At 41.8% G+C, this 20,441-nt stretch overlaps 1 protein-coding gene across 1 annotated transcript; it reads left to right on the forward strand.

The window, feature by feature from the left end:
* The first annotated feature begins 4,539 nt into the window (after positions 1 to 4,539).
* On the forward strand, positions 4,540 to 14,783 carry LOC143794376 (olfactory receptor 6N1-like). The gene is made up of 3 exons (XM_077280959.1): positions 4,540 to 4,623; positions 13,905 to 14,331; positions 14,449 to 14,783. Exons 1-3 carry the CDS (start codon positions 4,540 to 4,542, stop codon positions 14,781 to 14,783), a joined length of 846 nt encoding a protein of 281 aa, XP_077137074.1.
* The last annotated feature ends 5,658 nt before the right edge of the window (positions 14,784 to 20,441 follow it).

The raw sequence follows: 20,441 nt of genomic DNA on the forward strand, positions 1-20,441 counted from the left end.
CAACTGTCACTGGAAACCCACGACACATGCATGAATACACACAGGATGCAATGACTTATGTGAGAATGTATGGTCATCCAGATCTTTTCATCATCTTTACTTACAATCCTGCCTGGGAGGAAATTGGAGGGCACCTGTTGCCGGGCCAAAAAACTGTGAATCGCCATGACCTTATTGCTCGAGTTTTCAAACAGAAACTTTAAAAAATGACAAATCTCATCACAAAATCACATATTTATGGTGAGACGCAGTGCTGGATGTATTCAGTTGAATGTCAAAAAAGAAGCCTTCGTCACGCCCACATCTTGATCTGGCTGAAGCAAAAAATACAGCCTACCGAAATTGACAATATCATCAGTGCCGAATTGCTAGACCTTCAGATTGACCCATTGTTGTTGGACGCTATCACAAAAAACATGATCCATGATCCGTGTGGGAGTCTCAACAAAAATTCTCCCTCTATGATTGATGGTTGGTGTTCAAAGCATTACCCACGATCCCTGGTACAAGAAACCCAAACAGGACAAGATGGATATCCCCTTCACACCGCGGCCCTTTTTCGTTTTTGCGTTTTCGTTTTTCGCTCCCCTCCTTCCCAGAGCCATAACTTTTTTATTTTTCTGTCAATATGGTCATGTGAGGGTTTTTTTTTTTGCTGGACGAGTTGTACTTTTGAACGACACCATTGGTTTTACCATATCTTGCACAAGAAAACGGGAAAAAATTCCAAGTGTGGTGAAATTGCAAAAAAAGTGCAATCCCACACTTGTTTTTTGTTTGGCTTTTTTACTAGGTTCACTAAATGCTAAAACTGATATTATGATTCTCCAGGTCATTACAAGTTCATAGACACCTAACATGTCTAGGTTATTTTTTATCTAAGTGGTGAAAAAATTCAAAACTTTGATAACAAAAAAATGCGCCATTTTCCGATACCCGTAGCGTCTCCATTTTATAGTGATCTGGAGTCAGGTGAGGGCTTATTTTTTGTGTGCCGAGCTGATGTTTTTAATGATACCACTTTTGTGCATATACGTTCTTTTGATCATCCGTTATTGCATTTTAATGCAATGTCACGGCGACCAAAAAAAACATAATTCTGGAGTTTCGAATTTTTTTCTCACTACGCTGTTTAGCGATCAGATTAATGCTTCTTTTTATTGATAGATCGGACAATTCTGATCACGGCAATACCAAATGTGTGTAGGTTTGATTTTTTTATTGTTTTATTTTGGATGGGGCAAAAGGGGGGTGATTTAAACTTTTATATTTTTTTATTTTTTTCATATTTTTAAAAACATTTTTTTTTACTTTTGCCATGCTTCAATAGCCTCCATGGGAGGCTAGAAGCTGGCACAACTTGATCGGCTCAGCTACATAGCAGCGATCATCAGATCGCTGCTATGCAGCTCAATTGCAGGCTTGCTATGAGCGCCGACCACAGGGTGGCGCTCACAGCAGGCCAGCATCAGTAACCATCCTGATGCATCGCTGACCCCTGATCATGTGACAGGGGTTGGCGATGAGCTCATTTCCGGCCGCGTGGCCGGAAGCGGTCCGCCAGTCCAAACAGATGGAATCCCAACCATGAGTGATCACATTTCCAAAAATTGCTGGCAGACATCACAGAAGTGGCAACAATTTCACCACAGTAGAAATAGTATAATAGGGACCGATGGGTCTTCCGCTACACCCAATCCAGCAGATGGACACCCAACCAGGAATGTTCACAATTAAACAAATGAGGGCCTTACAACACAGTACTGGCCTCAATTGCACCATAGTAGGAACAGTATAATAGGGATCGACAGGTATTCCACTACACCCAATCCAGCAGATGGACACCCAACTTGGAGTTTTCACATTTTAAAAAATGAGGACCTTACACCACTGAAGTGGAATAACTGTCACGAGAATAGAAATAGCATAATTGGGACTGACACGTATTCCACTACAGCTAACTCAGCTGATACAGCTAACCCATGATAGTTCACATTTCCACAAATTTGTGTCAACATCAGAAGCAGCAAAAGCCACACTAAATATATCACAGAGTGCAGTTACGTGACATTAATGTATCACACTAAAAAATGCAATATCACCTAGTCTGTACAGTCTGTGATTGGGGTGCAAAAGTTCTTGTAGATCTATGACTTTTTCATCTTGATGAAAGTTAGGCGGTCAACACTTTCAGTGGACAGCTGGCTGCACTTTTCTGTCAGGACACCACCAGCAGCACTGAAGACATGTTCTTAGAGAACGCTGGATGCCGGGCACAATAAAACATCCAAGGCGAGTGAGGTGAGCTCAGGCCACTCATCCATTTTGGAAGACCAAAATGTGAAAGAGTCCAAACCCTTCCTGATGGTGTTGATATTCAGTTCTTGATATTCCTGTACCTTTCTCTCCATTCGTTCACCACATATAAGACTTGGACTCTAAATAAAAGTGTCAAAGATCTCACAGAAATTGCTTCTTCCACTTACACCACTGCTGCTGCCGCTAATGCTTTGGTGTTGATGAATTGATGTGCCGAAGGTTGGAAGTCTAGAGTTGCAAAGCAAACTGTGTGCTTCACTGCTGTCTTGGGGAAAAGCTCTCTTCAGTTTCTGTAAAATTGTGTTGCGATACTCCAGCATTGGTGGATCCCTTTCCAGGGAGGGAGGCATCTGTCAAAACTTAGTTGTATAACATGGATCTACCAGAGTGGCATCCCAGTAGTCAGCAGTATTCCTAACCATAACAAAACGGGGATCATGTTGCAAATAGTGCATCAAGAAGGCACTCATATGACGGGCTCTACCATGAGGTCCAAGCCCATACTGTGTTGGTGGCTGGGTAACAATCAGGCTTGTTTCCTCCATCCGCTCCTGCCAACCACGAACAACAGAAAGCAGAGGATTATCCTCTTCATCTGACAGTTGCTCACCCATCACCTCTTCCTACTCAATTTGTTAATTGGATATTGCATCTTTGATAACAGTTTGTCTGTTATCACCAGCCTTCTCTATCGCAGTAATCAACCCTCCCTTGGCACTCCCCTGTGTAATGACAGTCTGGAACTCAAAGACAATGTTATCCCTTCCGCATCTTCTTCTGTTTCCTCCTCTTCTTCTGGGACCACAATCTCTTTCCACAGGCTATTCAAAGTCTGCTCCAGCATATACAGTAGATGACCAGAATAGTGATACTGATGATGGTATTGTCAGCTCTCACCATCTTATTAGTCATTTCGAAACTGTGCAGAAGGGAGCAGAGGTCCTTAATCTGTGCCAATTCCGTAAACGTGATATGCGCCACTTCCGTACTGCGTTGGTCCAGGCTATACGACATACTGCGTCATGATTCGCTGCTGCCACATTCGATGCAACATGTGCAAAGTGAAATTCTACTGTGTCGGCACATTGCATATCGACCTGTTAACTGGCATGGACAAAGTCCTCTGTACTGTATCAATGGAAGTCGATGACCTGAGGTGTGCAAACGGTGGACATGAGCACACAGCTTACGTGCTTTCTGGAGCAGCTCACCCAGGCCAGGATAGTGGTGGAGTAAACGCTGTACCACCAGGTTTAGGTTGTGATCCATGCATGGCATGTGTATGAGCTTGCTTCGCCATAGGGCCGCCACCAGGTTCCCATCATTATTGGACATGGCCTTGCCTGGATTCAGGTTCAGCAGAGACAGCCATTGATTAAGTAAAGCCTGAAAAGCTGTCCACAACTCTTCAGCTGTATGACTGTGTTCTCCAAGGCATATCAATTTTAATACTGCCTGATTGTGGTGAGCCCTGGTTGCACAGTACCGAGGTGGTGGGGATTCGCTCTGCACTGTTGGAACGTGTGTCTCATTAAAGCTGAGGTTGAGGGAACAGATGGAGGCGATAGAGGAGGAGGCAGAAGCAGTGGAGGAAGTGTTGAATGTAGAGATTTGTCCTGAAAGTCTTGGGGATTCCAAGACTTGTGGAGCAGCGCCTGCTCCAGAGCCACCAGAGTCACCCAGTGCCCAGTCAGCGAGATTTAATGCCCTCGGCCATGCTTACTCGTCCAAGTGTCTGTGTTGAAATACACCTTTGCAGACAGATATTTAGTCAAGGAATGGGTGATGTCTGCTACAAGCTGGTGTTGTGCAGTCACAGCTTTCTTTGAAAAGTAATGGTGACTGGACAATTGGTACTGGTGGACAGCCATCAGCTTTCAGAATCTGTTTGTATCTACCAGGTGGAAAGGCAGCATTTCTGTGGCCAACACATTGTACATGGTGGAGTTCAACCTCTTAGCTTTGTCATGCATAGGAGGAAACAATCTTTTACGTGACCACAAATGTGGAATAATGGGCTGGCTGCAGTCGTGTGAGTGTGGAGTAAGGTGAACCGGACAAACTGCTGGACCTTGAGAGAGGTGCAGGCGGAGATGTTAGGGTGGATTGAGAAAGTTGTTGTGTGCTTGTTCTCTGAGATTGGTCAAAAACAGGAAGGCATGTCAGCTTCATTTTCAGCTGATGACAGGCTCTCAGTCAGCGTGACAGGAGCGGTCGAAGATGTGCATCTCAATAGCTGGCATGGTAACAGTGGAGGAGGAAGAAGCAGCTGATACAATTGAGGTGCAGCTGATGGTTGTTGAGGTCCGCTGGTCCGTATTTTAGCACAGTGGGATTCCCAGAGTAACCCATGTTGATTAGGCATTTGAATGTTCATACATGTAGTAGTCAAATTATTGCACATTTTACCTCTACTCAGTTTCTTATTAACAATGTTGACAGATTACGTGAGTTGGCTAATCCTTTGCAGTGCCAAAAAGTGCCCAGGCTATGCAACCCTTACCACCCCTGCGAGCTGCAGACTTGTTGATGCAGGACTGTGGATGCAGCTGGTCACTACCACAGTTGTGGCTGAAGATGCATTGCTCGTCATGGCTGCATCACTATGTGTCTTTGACATACGACACAATGTAACCTCCTCATCTTCCTTCTCAGATGTTGTACTAAGCTGTGTACCACTATGTTCAAGCCAACTGGGATCTAATACCGCATCATCATCATCCTCGGTGTTATCACATTCCTTGCCCTTGGAGTCACCCTCTTCTTCCTGCCCTGACAGCACAGTACAGTCCGCGTGAGCCTCAGATATGAGTCTCAAAAGTATCACCTCCCCGTCCAGGGGTTAACTTCTAATGACGAGGTTCAAGATGCTGTTCGGACACTAGTTCATCCTGCCCCAGATCCAAGCTAATAACATTTTTGGCATCAGGCAGATTTCCTTCTCTTGAATCTGTGAAGCTTTTGAGTACACTTCTGATTACCATTTCATGGTATGTGTGAACAGCTCTTCAGACTCACCAATTTGTGGTTCCGTACAGTCAGTTGTACGGTTAGACAGTTGGGACTTGGAGGGAAGCAAGGGGAATTTGGGTGCCACCTCTGTGGACTGTACCTGTGGTGATGTTGAGGTGGAGGAAGAGGAGGAGAGGCCACTTGAAGCTTGGCTTGCCATCCAGTTGAGCACATGCTCTTTCTGGGCCTCATCAACAAGGCGTAGCACTGTGCATCTGCCAATGAATGGTAGTGGAGTAGCCTGTAAAGTAACAGATGCTGTCAGATGTCTTTGTATAGGATGTGACATTGGTTCACTCTTGCTTTCACAAACATTACCAACGATCCACGTACACCTTGAACACCAAGACTAATTCCCCTTCCACCATGGTCTTTTTTTTCACTGTCATGTTGCTCAGATAGTGCAGTAGAAGCACAGTATTAACAACAAAAAAATAGATTTTAAACTCTGCACCACTTCTGCAAACAGCTGAATTTCAGCGACAGTCAATTCCTAGGTGAAATATGGTGTGCTATATAGTGTTAGTCACAAAAGAAAGAATTGTTTGAGTGTGGATGAGGCCTGTATGACAAAGATGATATGTTACAACAAGTTTGAAAGTCAGATGCCCCCTACTGTATGACATTAGGAGCACAAGAATTTTTTGGAGGCCTCTGCCTCAGGCACACTAGTGGGCAAACTATTTTAAAGTCAAGACCCCTAATGTATACAAAAAAAGGTTGCACTCTATCGTGCCAAAACACGTCAAATATGAAATACATGAGATATGAATAGCAAAATGGCTTTTTGAACATTAGGAAAAAAAGTTTGAGACGCTTAGCACAGAATTTGGCCAAATAGTGTGAGCCCATCAACCATCGTCAAGGTGGTCTCATTTAAACTGATGGGTACCTGACCTCCCTGTCCAAATGTGAACACTTACCGAAGGCTAATGTCTGTATGCTTGGGTGAATATGGACACCTCTCTCAGCAAAGCCTACATATGGGTTGGCTGGAACCAAGTGTGACTAGATGTAATTAAAAACCACATGGTGACAGGAGGAGTGCTCAGTCAGTAAGCTAACATTGAAATGACAGAAAAATGACTGGCACATCCAAACTAGTGTGAATAGGTGCATACCAGGAGCAGCTACCTACATATATAATATACAAAAAAAGGTTGCACTCTATCATGCCAAAACACGTCAAATATGAAATACATGAAATATGAATAGCAAAATGGCTTTTTGAACATTAGGAAAACATTTTTGAGACGCTTAGCACAGAATTTGGCCAAATAGTGTGAGCCCATCAACCATCGTCAAGGTGGTCTCATTTAAACTGATGGGTACCTTACCTCCCTGTCCAAATGTGAACACTTACCGAAGGCTAATGTCTGTATGCTTGGGTGAATATGGACACCTCTCTCAGCAAAGCCTACACATGGGTTGGCCGGAACCAAGTGTGACTAGATGTAATTAAAAACCACATGGTGACGGGAGGAGTGCTCAGTCAGTAAGCTAACATTGACCCCTAATGTATGACACTAGGAACAGGAGAATTTTTGTGGGATCTGGAACAGGCCTCTATAACACACTAGATGCTACAAGCTATTTTAAAGTGAGGTCCCCTACTGTATGACAGTAGGAATAGAAGAATTTTTTGTGACCTCTAGATCAGGCCTCCATAGCACACGAGATGCCACAAACTATTTTAAAGTCAGGTCCCTTACTTGTTTTTTGTTTTTCTTCTTTACTAGGTTCACTAAATGCTAAAAATGACCTGCCATTATGATTCTTCAGGTCGTTATGAGTTCATAGACACCAAACTTGTCTAAGTCCTTTTTTTATCTAAAGAAAAAACACAAAGCTTGAGCTTGATCGGGACTGCCCCACACTGTCTAATATTAAAAATTTTACCATGTGTCAATGTTGACCTCATTGTGAATAAAAGCAATGTGAACATGTGTTTATGTGCTGCATGTGCACCAAATTAAGTCAAGCTCAATTTTTGTGTTTTTCTCTTTGCATTATTGCATTCTGTGCAAGCCAGGGTGTAGCCACCCTTTTCTGAGCTGGAGATTGTACATAAGGAACAGACTGGTGTTCTACTGGTTGGGCCCAGTCCTGTTGTCTGCCCTTATTCACACTGAGGACAACATTGACACATGGTAAGGTTTTTAATATTAGACAGTGTAGGACTGTCCTGATCAGAGTTAACTTGTCGTGATGGGATGACTTTTATGCTATTTTTTATTAAAACCATTATTAGTAAAAACTCTGTTATTTAGATGCACGTTTTGAATTTTACTTAGTTACAGCAGGGTTTTTGCTTATTTTTTCTCTTGTAGGTTTTATATGTTTTATGGCCAATGTGACCATGCATTTATGTGCTGCATGTGTACCAACTTAAGTTAAGCTCAATTTTTGTGTTTTTTCTTTGTATTATTGCATTCTGTGCAAGCCAGGGTGTGGCCACCCTTTGCTGAGCTGGAGATTGTACATATGGTTCCCCCAGATGGGTATTTTACTTAGGGTTGAGCGAAACGGGTCGGCCATTTTCAGAAGTCGACGACTTTTGGCAAAGTCGGGTTTCATGAAACCCGACCCGACCCCTGTGTGGGGTCGGCCATGAGGTCGGCGATCTTCTGAATCTGGTATCGGAATTCCGATACCGAGTTCCGATATGTTTGCGATATCGGAAATCGGTATCGGAATCCACATTTAAGTGTAAAATAAAGAATTAAAATAAAAAATATTGATATACTCACCTCTCCGGAGGCCCCTGGACATCACCGCTGGTAACCGGCAGCCTTCTTTGCTTAAAATGAGCGCGTTTAGGGCCTTCCATGATGTCACGGCTTCTGATTGGTTGCGTGCCGCTCATGTGACCGCCACGCGACCAATCACAAGCCGTGACGTAATTCTCAGGTCCTAAATTCCTAGAATGAGGAATTTAGGACCTGAGAATTACGTCACGGCTTGTGATTGGTCGCGTGGCGGTCACATGAGCGGCACGCGACCAATCAGAAGCCGTGACGTCATGGAAGGCCCTAAACGCGCTCATTTTAAGCAAAGAAGGCTGCCGGTTACCAGCGGTGATGTCCAGGGGCCTCCGGAGAGGTGAGTATATCAATATTCTTTATTTTAATTCTTTATTTTACACATTAATATGGATCCCAGGGCCTGAAGGAGAGTTTCCTCTCCTTCAGACCCTGGGAACCATAGTATCCCATTGCACTGCATTGGGTTTCGTGTTTCGGCCGACCCCGACTTTTTTATAGGATCGGCCGATTTCACTCGACCCGACTTTTGAGAAAGTCGGGTTTCGTGAAACCTGACCCGATCCTATAAAAATAAAAGTCGCTCAACCCTAATTTTACTGCTTGGGTCCAGTCCTGTTGTCTGCCCTTTTTCACACTGAGCTCAACATTGACACATGGTAAGGTTTTAATATTAGACAGTGTAGGACTGTCCCGATCAGAGTTACCTTGACGTGGTGGGATGGCTTTTATGCTATTTTTGATCAAAAAACAGTATTACTAAAAACTCTGTTATTTAGATGCACTTTTTGCTTTTTACTTAGTTACAACAGGGTTTTTGCAAACTTTTTCTCTTTTTTTATCTAAGTGGTGAAAAAAATTCCAAACTTTGTAAAAAAAATAAAATTGCCCAAGTTTCTGATACCCGTAGTGTCTCCATTTTTTGATCTCAGGTTGTGTGAGGGCTTACTTTTTGCATGCCGACCTGAAATTTTTAATGATACCATTTTGGTGCAGATACGATCTTTTGATAGTCTGTTATAGCATTTTGATACAATGTTGCAGCAACCAAAAAAAGTAGTTCTGGCGCTTTGACTTTTTTCTTGCTACGCTGTTTAGCGATCAGGCTAATCCTTTTTTTTACTGACAGATCTGGTGATTTTGAACACGGAGATACCAAATATGTGTTTGTTTGATTTTATTTTTAGTGTTTTATTTTGAATGGTGCGAAAGGGGTGTATTTGAACTTTATTTTTTATATTTTTAAAAACATTTTGTTTTTACTTTTGGCATGCTTCACTAGAAGCTGCACTAGAAGCTGCCATAGCCCGATCGACTCTGCTAAATAAAGGCAATGTTCAGATAGCCTCTATTTAGCAGATTTACTCACTTGCTATGAGTGCCGACCACTGAGTGGCACTCACAACAAGCCGGCACTGACAACAATAAACAATAGAGGTCTCCTGAAGACCTTAGGTTGTCATGCCAACACATTGGTGACTCGTGATCACGTGACGGGATCACTATAGTGCATATTCTTGGCGCATTTGACGGAAGCATGATTTAAATGCTGCTATCAGAGTTTGACAGCGGCATTTAACTGGTTGATAGCCGTGGGTGAATTACGATTCCACCTGCACCTATTGCGGGCACATGTCAGCTGTTCAAAACAGCTGACATGTCTCCAGAAAGATGTGGGCTCCCTGCTGAAGCCCACATTAAAGGGAGGGAGTCTGACATTGGTGTACTATTATACCCAATGTTGGTAAGGGGTTAATGTGCCTTAGGTCTGCAGACAGTTTCATATCACCACAACACTAAATGACAAGTTGGGATACAGCATGCTGTTTCACATTTAGCTAGTAAAAAAATATTATTTAGAATGCTATACTCCTGCATGGAGCACAATAGAAGCAGTGCACAACACACTTGTAGGACATGTGCACTGCTGGTTTTGTCTGTGGACCTCAGTAATTGCAAAAACAATGCTGGAAGGTAAATTTAACAACCACACTGGACACTAGCTAGCTACTCTATCTGACTGATATACAAATATACAAACGCCTAGCTAACTAGCTAAAATCTTGCTGGTAACAGTGCCAGCACCAGGAGTAGCCTAAATAGGCACTAAATAGGACAGCATGGTGGCTCAGTGGATAGCACTGCAGCCTTGCAGCGCAGGAGTCCTGGGTTCTAATCATACCTTGGACAACATCTGCAAGGATTTTTTATGTTCTCCCTGTGTTTGCGTGGGTTTTCTCCGGGTACTCCGGCTTCCTCCCACATTCCAAAGACATACTGATAGGGAATTTAGATTGTGAGCCCCAACGGGGACAGCGATGATAATGTGTGCAAACTGTAAAGTGCTGTGGAATATGTTAGCGCTATATAAAAATAAAGATTATTACTAAAACAACATTTCAGTTTTTTATATGGAGAGCGACTTGTGATTTCAGCAGCCAATGACACATGCCTTTGTGTCAGGAGATTGTGGATGTTTCCTGCACCCTGATTGACTAGCTGCAATGTGCACACATAAAATTAAGGAAAAAAATGACTGTTTACAAGAATGCCGTGCATCTGAGCTCTGCAAACCCCCTCCCCTTATCAAACACATGCCAAACACTCATAATACACCACCATTATCACTGTTAAAGTGTTGAAAATACTTTTGTGGCAACGCAAATATTCTCCCGCTCTTTTTATGGCATTTAACCATTTTTTTCTGCATTTATAAAATTTTCCTCGTGCTTCCGATCACAAATCCGAGTGCGCCATATTCGTGCCAAATTTATGTTTGGCGATCTTTTTCCAAACAAATTCGTTCATAACTACTCTGCACCTCAAAGGACCTCCACCACTGTGGGTTGTTTATTCATTTTTTTATTTTTGTTATTTACCTATAGACACTTTTTGCACTTTATAGACACTGAGTCAGTTTATCCTCCATGGTTTTGGAGCATTTTTTAAACTTTATTCTTTTCCTATTTACAAGTACACTCCTCTGATTACATCTCAACATAGAGAAAGAAACATGTCAGGAGGGGTAAATGGTAAGAAAGCTACTTTTGGGTTCAGCTCTTGTTAGGGCGGGCGCATTAACATGGGGCATGACAGGGCAGACAGAAATGATGATTGAATATCGCCCGCCCTGTTGAAATAGGTGAGATTTATACTTTTTCTGTTCATTAGCACTTCTGCGCTTTAGTTTTATGTGTCCTATACTCATATGGCACTAATTAATATGCACTAAAGGCTAATAGAGGCACTACTGGTGGCCTACCATGTGTAAAGAAGTTATAGGGATCATTTCCACTAGCCCTTCCCGTGACCACAACAAAACTCCTAGACAACTCCGATCCGGGTGACTCCTACCACTCCCTGTGCCCTCGGTGCTTCGGTGGCATATTGCTATGAACTTTATTCCTGTGTCCTCGGGCTGTTCTGCCATCTGGGTAGTGGTGGATCACTTCTCGAAGATGGCACATTTGACATCAGTACCATGCCTTCCATCTGCTCCAGAACTTTCTAGAAATTCATCCAGCACATCTTTCGTCTTCACGGATTCCCTCACCACATTGTGTCCTACTGAGGTGTCAAGTTCATATCCAGATTCAGGCGAGCTTCTGAACCTTGTCCTGGATTTCTAGTCCACATACCACCCTCAATCCAATGGATAGGTAGAGAGAATCATCCAGATTCTGGCTAACTTCCTGCGGCACTTCACTAACACACATCATGATGATTGGTTCAAGCTCTTACCATGGCCAGAGTTCTCTTATAACAACCATGTAAGAGAGTCTTCTGCAAGTTCTCCTTTCTGGTGTCATCCGCTTCTGGCGTACCAGCAGCCCATGATCTAAAGTCATTCTGGAGAGATCGTCTGAGCGTACGAAGAAGCTTGGATCGACCTTGTTATCGTCGAGAAGATAAGGTTTGATTTTCTTCTAATTATGCCTGTCTTAAGATTCAGTTGACATATTAATAAGTGTCTATAGATAGTATAGCTTAACTCATTCATGTACTAAAAATTATGACTGGATGAACAATTATTAATGAACTAGACTGTGGCCCGATTCTAATGCATCGGGTATTCTAGAATATGCATGTCCCCGTAGTATATGGACAATGATGATTCCAGAATTCGCAGCAGACTGTGCCCGTCGCTGATTGGTCGAGGCAACCTTTATGACATCATCGTCGCCATGGCAACTATTATGACATCTACATCGATACTGTGCCCGTCGCTGATTGGTCGAGGCAAATTCGTGGCAGACTGTGCCCGTCGCTGATTGGTCGAGGCAACCTTTATGACATCATCGTCGCCATGCTGTGCCCGTCGCTGATTGGTCGAGGCCTGGCGTCCTCGACCAATCAGAGATGCGGGATTTCCAGGACAGACAGACAGACAGACAGAAAAACCCTTAGACAATTATATATATAGATTTGCTGCATTTCCTGTAGCAGTATGGCTATTCACTCTGATATCAAAGAGGGATGGACCCCATCAAATAAATATGTATGCTCTGTTAAAAGTAAAGGATGTTATTATTATTATTATTATTATTATTATTATTATTATTAATAAAGAAAAAACTTTTAAACATGACTAATTTATTATTATCTATACATATTATTTTCCCCATGATATTAAAACCATAATTGTTAATCTCAGAACAGTGCTTTTAATCACTCTTGGGACTTTGAAACACATTAAAAATTATGTAGCAAGGATATAAAATATAATTTATGGAAATGCATAACATTTTACAATGATTAAAATGATGTAAGTATCATGTATGCTTTGACTAAACTAACTCTAAAAAGGTAAATATTGCCCTAAAATTTGAGATATATTGTACTGTATTGTATGTATGTATTCTGACAGTTTAAAATATATTTTAGAAAAATTTTGTAAAAAAAAGTAGATGAAATGGACATCTTAGTCTTTTTTTACATTGTAGAGAGAAAAAAAAACAGCTCACCATGTCTGTTATCTTGACCTCCTGTGTGATTACCAAACACCTCTCATGGACCAGGGTGAAGTAGCCACAATGAATCCAACAGAAAAGCAGTTGTGTCCAGCGAGTGGTGAAGGTAAAAAATAACTTTTAATGAAAATAAATTAAAAATATATCCATATATATGGTATCCAGCACTCAGTACACACTGGTTATAGAACCTAATGATGATCTACACGTTTCGACCTGGTGGTCTTAGTCATGATCATGACTAAGATCACCAGGTCGAAAAGCGTAGATCGTCATTAGGTTCTATAACCAGTGTGTACTGAGTGCTGGATACCATATATATGGATATATTGTTAATTTATTTTCATTAAAAGTTATTTTTTACCTTCACCACTTGCTGGACACACCTGCTTTCTGTTGTTTTATTTTTTAGCTTGCTCCACTTTCATACGGTGTACATTTAGTCAGTGTTTTGCAAGAAATTAGTGGACACTAAATAGTTAAAGTAAAAGTATAATGTTGTACAATATTATTTCTTGGATTATTTGTAATTTGTTGTAATATAATGGATAATATTATTTGATAGTCAATAAATTTTTATTATGGTCATGAAAAATTAGCAGAAAAAAACCCTACTATTACTTTTACTAACTTATGAAATACTGTAAACTGATTTTTAAATGATATTAATAATGTATTAATAAAATAAAAATAATGTGGTTAGATGAAGTCATGTGACCACTACAATCTTTTTATAATGCTGCTATATTCTTGAATTTTTTCTTATCAACAAAGAAGACTAAATACTGAAAATTGTACAACAATAAAAGAATTTTACCTTATTGGATTCCATGTTAACCAGAAGTTACAGCTATGTCTTTTTCTCCTATTTTTCTTGATGTATCTGTCAACAATTACTGGAAACACAATCATCATTACTGTTATCTGGCAATGCCACAAGCTTCACAGTCCTTTGTACTTATTCCTTGGTAATTTTGCCTTCATGGAAATTTGTTACTCTTCAGTTACTATGCCAAAAATGTTAGCAGATTTGTCATCCGGCAATAAACAAATATCAATTCATGGCTGTTTAACACAACTATATTTCTTCTTTGTTCTGGGTGCAATTGAAAATTATTTTCTGGCATTAATGGCTTTTGATCGGTATGTGGCAATTTGTATTCCATTGAGATATACAGCAATTATGAGTAACAAATTTTGCCATCAATTAGCATTGATGACTTGGCTTGTAAGTTTTGCAGGATCATTGCTTCCTATTCATCTTTTAAGTAAATTGTCCTTTTGTAGTAGATATGAGATTGATAATTTTTTCTGTGATGCATCCCCCATTTTTAATCTCTCTTGCACTGACACATCAATACTAAAACTTTACTTTTTTATCCTAGTTTGGATTATTGTGTTCAGTTGTTTGTTTTTTATTATTTTATCCTACTTTCAAATCATTTTAGTTGTTTTAAAAATACCTTCTAATACTGGTCGTAAAAAAGTGTTTTCTACATGTGGATCTCACTTCACTGTGGTTATTCTGTATTATGGGTCCGTTATCTCGATGTATGTAAGGCCAAATCATGGATATACCTTTGTATTTGATAAGTGTCTTTCAGTATTTTATGCCGTTGTAACCCCATTTTTAAATCCCATAATTTATAGTCTTAGAAACAAAAACATTAGAAAAGCCATACAATTATTCAAATGCAATTCTTTTAAAGATCAAACATAAATAAACAGCATATTAACCCCTTCGCGACATGCGCCGTACTAGTACTGCGCTGCCGGCACTGCATTAGTGCCAGCCGCAGTACTAGTACGGCGCCCCGATGATCGGGTGCGGGTGTCAGCTGTATATGACAGCTGACACCCCGCAGCAATGCCCACGATCGCGGGCATTTAACCCCTCTGATGCCGCTGTCAATAGTGTCAGCGGCATAGAGGGGGATCGCGCAGGGACGGGGGCTCCCTGCGCTCTCCCACCGGAGCAGCGCGATGAGATCGCGCTGCTCCGGTGACCTGGAAGGAGTCCCCAGATCCAAGATGGCCACGGGACTCCTTCCGGGTCATGAGATGACCCTGCTTGCCGGCGTCTGCTGAGAATTCCTCATAGCAGGCGCCGGCAAGCCTCTGCAATGTGCCTCTAAGCTCGGTGATCTGACAGAGTGCTGTGCACACTGTCAGATCACCGATCTGTGATGTCCCCCCCTGGGACAAAGTAAAAAAGTAAAAAAAAAAATTTTCCACATGTGTAAAAAAAAAAAAAAAATTCCTAAATAAAGAAAAAAAATAAATAAATATTCCCATAAATACATTTCTTTATCTAAATTTAAAAAAAAACACACAATAAAAATACACATATTTGGTATCGCCGCGTCCGTAACGACCCCACCTATAAAACTATATCACTAGTTAACCCCTTCAGTGAACACCGTAAAAAAAAAAAAAAAAACGAGGCAAAAAACAACGCTTTATTCTCATACCGCCAAACAAAAAGTGGAATAACACGCGATCAAAAAGACGGATATAAATAACCATGGTACCGCTGAAAACATCATCTTGTCCCGCAAAAAAAAAGCTGTCATACAGCATCATCAGCAGAAAAATAAAAAAGTTATAGCTCTCAGAATAAAGCGATGCAAAAACAATTATTTTTTTTATATAAAATAGTTTTTTATTGTGTAAAAGCGCCAAAACATAAAAAAATTACATAAATGAGATATCGCTGTAATCGTACTGACCCGAAGAATAAAACTGCTTTATCCTTTTTACCAAACGCAGAACGGTATAAACGCCCCCCCTAAAAGAATTTCAGGAATTGCTGGTTTTTGTTCATTCCGCCTCCCAAAAATCGGAATAAAAAGCGATCAAAAAATGTCATGTACCCGAAAATGGTACCAGTAAAAACGTCAACTCGTCCTGCAAAAAACAAGACCTCACATGACTCTGTGGACCAAAATATGGAAAAATTATAGCTCTCAAAATGTGGTGATGCAAAAACTATTTTTTGCAATAAAAAGCGTCTTTTAGTGTGTGACAGCTGCCAACCATAAAAATCCGCCCAAAAAACGCTATAAAAGTAAATCAAATCCCCCTTCATCACCCCCTTAGTTAGGGAAAAATAATAAAATTTAAAAAAATATATTTATTTCCATTTTCCCGTTAGGCTACTATCACACTAGCGTCGGTAAGGGGCCGTCGCGCTGTGTCGGCCCGACATACCGACGCATACTGTGCAAGCGCTGCACAACGGGGGCAGCGGATGCTGATTTTCCATGCATCCGCTGCCCCATTGTGAGGTGCGGGGAGGTGGGGGTGGAGTTCCAGCCGCGCATGCGCGGTCGGAAATGGTGGACCGTCGGCACAAAAAAAGTTACATGTAACGTTTTTTGCTGCTGGCGGTCCGCCACAACACGACGCAACCGTCGCACGACGCTTGCGACGTGTGTCAATACGTCGCTAATGTTAGTCTATGGGGAAAAAACGCATCCTGCAGATGACTTTGCAGGATGCGTTTTTTCGCCAAAACGACGCATTGCGACGTATGCAAAAAAACGCTAGTGTGAAAGTAGCGCTAGGGTTAGGACTAGGGTTAGGGTTGGGGTTAGGGTTGGGGTTAGGGTTGGGGTTTCAGTTAGAATTGGGGAGTTTTCACTGTTTAGGCACATCAGGGGCTCTCCAAACGCAACATGGCATTCGATCTCAACGCGTTTGTTTGCGTAAAAAACGCATGCGTTTTTATAGAAAAAAACCAGAACACACACTGAAAAGTCACCCACCACCATCAAGGTGATAAAGGGATCCAAACTCTAACCCTAACCCTACCCCTAAACTCACCCCTAACCGTTTAATGAACATTTTCTGACAGTCATAGTGCCACGTATTTCAGTGCCACGTATTTCAGTGCCACGTATTTCAGTGCCACGTATTTCAGTGCCACGTATTTCAGTGCCACGATATTTCAGTGCTACGTCTTTCAGTGCCACGATATGTCAGTGCCACGATATGTCAGTGCCACGATATGTCAGTGCCACGTCTTTCAGTGCCACGATATTTCAGTGCCACGATATTTCAGTGCCACATCTTTCAGTGCCACGTCTTTCAGTGCCACGTCTTTCAGTGCCACGAAATATCGTGGCACTGAAATATCGTGGCACTGAAAGACGTGGCACTGAAATATCGTGGCACTGAAAGACGTGGCACTGAAAGACGTGGCACTGAAATATCGTGGCACTGAAATATCATGGCACTGAAAGACGTGGCACTGAAACGTATTTCAGTGCCACATATTTCAGTGCCACGTATTTCAGGTTAGGGTTAGGGGTAGGGTTAGGGTTAGATTTTTTTGGTTTTTTCTTGTTTTCTTGTGTTTTTCTATAAAAACGCATGAGTCTAAAAAACACATGCGTTTTACCGCGTTTACATGCGTTTTTTCACACATGCGTTTTTTAAAAAAACGCATGCAGATAAAAACGCAAGTGTGAAACCAGCCTTACCCTTGGGAAAATAAAAACATGGGGGCTAAAATATAATTTTCGGGGAAAAAAATATATTTTTTATTTTCGCGGCTCTGCGTGATAAACTGTAGTGAAACACTTGTTGGTTCAAAGTTCTCACAGCACATCTAGATAAGTTCCGTGGGGGGTCTAGTTTCCAATATGGGGTCACTTGTGGGGGGTTTCTACTGTTTAGGTACATCAGGGGCTCTGCAAATGCAACATGACGCCTGCAGACCAATCCATCTAAGGGTACTGTCACACCGTGCAATTTTCGTCGCTACGACGGCACGATCCGTGACGTCGCAGCGTCGTATGAGTATCGCTCCAGCGTCGTAGACTGTGGTCACACTTTGCAATCACGGCGCTGGAGCGATGCCGAGGTTCGCTGGTAACCAGGGTAAACATCGGGTTACTAAGCGCAGGGCCGCGCTTAGTAACCCGATGTTTACTGTGGTTACCAGCGTAAAAGTAAAAAAAAAAAAAACGTACATACTCACCATGTGATGTCCGTCAGGTCCCTTGCAGTCTGCTTCCCGCTCTGACTGAGTGCAGCTGTACAGTGAGAGCAGAGCGCAGTGGTGACGTCACCGCTGTGATCTGCTCTCACTTTCCGGCCGGCGCTCACAGTCAGAGCGGGAAGCAGACTGCAAGGGACCTGACGGACATCACATGGTGAGTATGTACGGTTTGTTTTTTTTTACTTTTACGCTGGTAACCACGGTAAACATCGGGTTACTAAGCGTGGCCCTGCGCTTAGTAACCCGATGTTTACCCTGGTTACCAGCGAACGCATCGCTGGATCGCTGTCACACACAACGATCCAGCGATGACAGCGGGAGATCCAGCGACGAAAGAAAGTTTCAAACGATCTGCTACGACGTACGATTCTCAGCAGGGTCCCTGATCGCTGCTGCATGTCAGACACTGCGATATCGTAACGATATCGCTAGAACATCACGAATCGTACCGTCGTAGCGATCGTAATTGCACTGTGTGACAGTACCCTAAGTCTGCATTTCAAACGGCGCTCCTTCCCTTCCGAGCTCTGCCGTGCGCACAAACAGTGGTTCCCCCCCATATATGGGGTATCAGCGTACTCAGGACAAATTGGACAACAACTTTTGTTGTCCAATTTCTCCTGTTACCCTTGAGAAAATAAAAACGTGGGGGCTAAAATATAATTTTCGTGGAGAAAAAAAATTATTTTTTATTTTCACGGCTCTGCGTGATAAACTGTAGTGAAACACTTGTTGGTTCAAAGTTCTCACAACACATCTAGATAAGTTCCGTGGGGGGTCTAGTTTCCAATATGGGGTCACTTGTGGGGGGTTTCTACTGTTTAGGTGCATCAGGGGCTCTGCAAATGCAACATGACACCTGCAGACCAATCCATCTAAGTCTGCATTTCAAACGGCGCTCCTTCCCTTCCGAGCTCTGCCGTGTGCCCAAACAGTGGTTCCCCTCAATGTATGGGGTATCAGCGTACTCAGGACAAATTGGACAATAACTTTTGTGGTCCAATTTCTCCTGTTACCCTTGGGGAAAAAAAAATTGCGGGCTAAAACATCATTTTGTGGAAAGAAAAATTGATTTTTTAATTTTCACAGTGCTACATTCTAAACTTTAGTGAAACAACTGGGGGTTAAAAGTGCTCACCACACATCTAGATAAGTTCCTTAGGGGGTCTTCTTTCCAAAATGGTGTCACTTGTGGGGGTTTCCACTGTTTAGGCACATCAGGGGCTCTCCAAACACGACATGGGTTCCGATCTCAATTCCAGCCAATTTTGCATTGAAAAGTCAAATGGCGCTCCTTCCCTTCCGAGCTCTGCCATGCGCCCAAACAGTGGTTTATCCACATATATGAAGTATCAGCGTACTCAGGACAAATTGCACAACAACTTTTGGGGTCCAATTTATCCTGCTACCCTTGGGAAAATAAAAAATTTGGGGCAAAAAGATCATTTTTTGTGAAAATTAATATTAATTTTTTTTTACAGCTCTACATTATAAACTTCTGTGAAGCACTTGGAGGTTCAAAGTGCTCACCACACATCTAGATTAGTTCCTTAGAGGGTCTACTTTCCAAAATGGTGTCACTTGTGGGGGTTTCCACTGTTTAGGCACGTTAGGGGCTCTCCAAACACGACATGGGTTCCGATCTCAATTCCAGCCAATTTTGCATTGAAAAGTCAAATGGCGCTCCTTCCCTTCCGAGCTCTGCCATGTGCCCAATCAATGGTTTACCCCAACATGTGGGGTATCAGCGTACTCAGGACAAATTGTACAACAACTTTCTTGGTCCAATTTCTCCTGTTACCCTTGGTAAAGTAAAACAAATTGGATCTGAAGTAAAAATTTTGTGAAAAAAAAGTTGAATGTTCAATTTTTTTTAAACATTCCAAAAATTCCTGTGAAGCACCTGAAGGGTTAATAAACTTTTTGAATGTGGTTTTGAGTACCTTGAGGGGTGCAGTTTTTAGAATGGTGTCACTTTTGGGCATTTTCTGTCATATAGACCCCTCAAAGTCACTTCAAGTGTGAGGTGGTCCATAAAAAAAATGTTTTTGCAAATTTTGTTGCAAAAATGAGAAATCGCTGGTCAACTTTTAACCCTTATAACTGCCTAACAAAAAAAAATTATGTTTCCAAAATTGTGCTGATGTAAAGCAGACATGTGGGAAATGTTGTTTATTAACTATATTATGTGATATAACTCTCTAATTTAAGGGCATAAAAAAGAAAAATTTGAAAATTGCTAAATTTTCATAATTTTCGACAAATCTCTGTTTTTTTCACAAATAAATGCAAGTCATATCGAAGAAGTTTTACCACTATCATAAAGTACAATATGTCACGAGAAAACAATCTCAGAATCACCAGGATCCATTG

The sequence above is a fragment of the Ranitomeya variabilis genome, chromosome 1 (genome assembly GCF_051348905.1).
Source record: "Ranitomeya variabilis isolate aRanVar5 chromosome 1, aRanVar5.hap1, whole genome shotgun sequence".
Classification (NCBI taxonomy): Eukaryota; Metazoa; Chordata; class Amphibia; order Anura; family Dendrobatidae; genus Ranitomeya; species Ranitomeya variabilis.

Coding starts and splice junctions, on each gene's coding strand:
- LOC143794376 (XM_077280959.1), top strand. CDS start 4,540: ATGTGCATCTCAATAGCTGGCATGGTAACAGTGGAGGAGGAAGAAGCA. Junction 4,624..13,904: donor TGCAGCTGATGGTTGTTGAG/GTCCGCTGGTCC, acceptor CATGTTAACCAG/AAGTTACAGCTATGTCTTTT. Junction 14,332..14,448: donor GCTTCCTATTCATCTTTTAA/GTAAATTGTCCT, acceptor TTTTTATCCTAG/TTTGGATTATTGTGTTCAGT.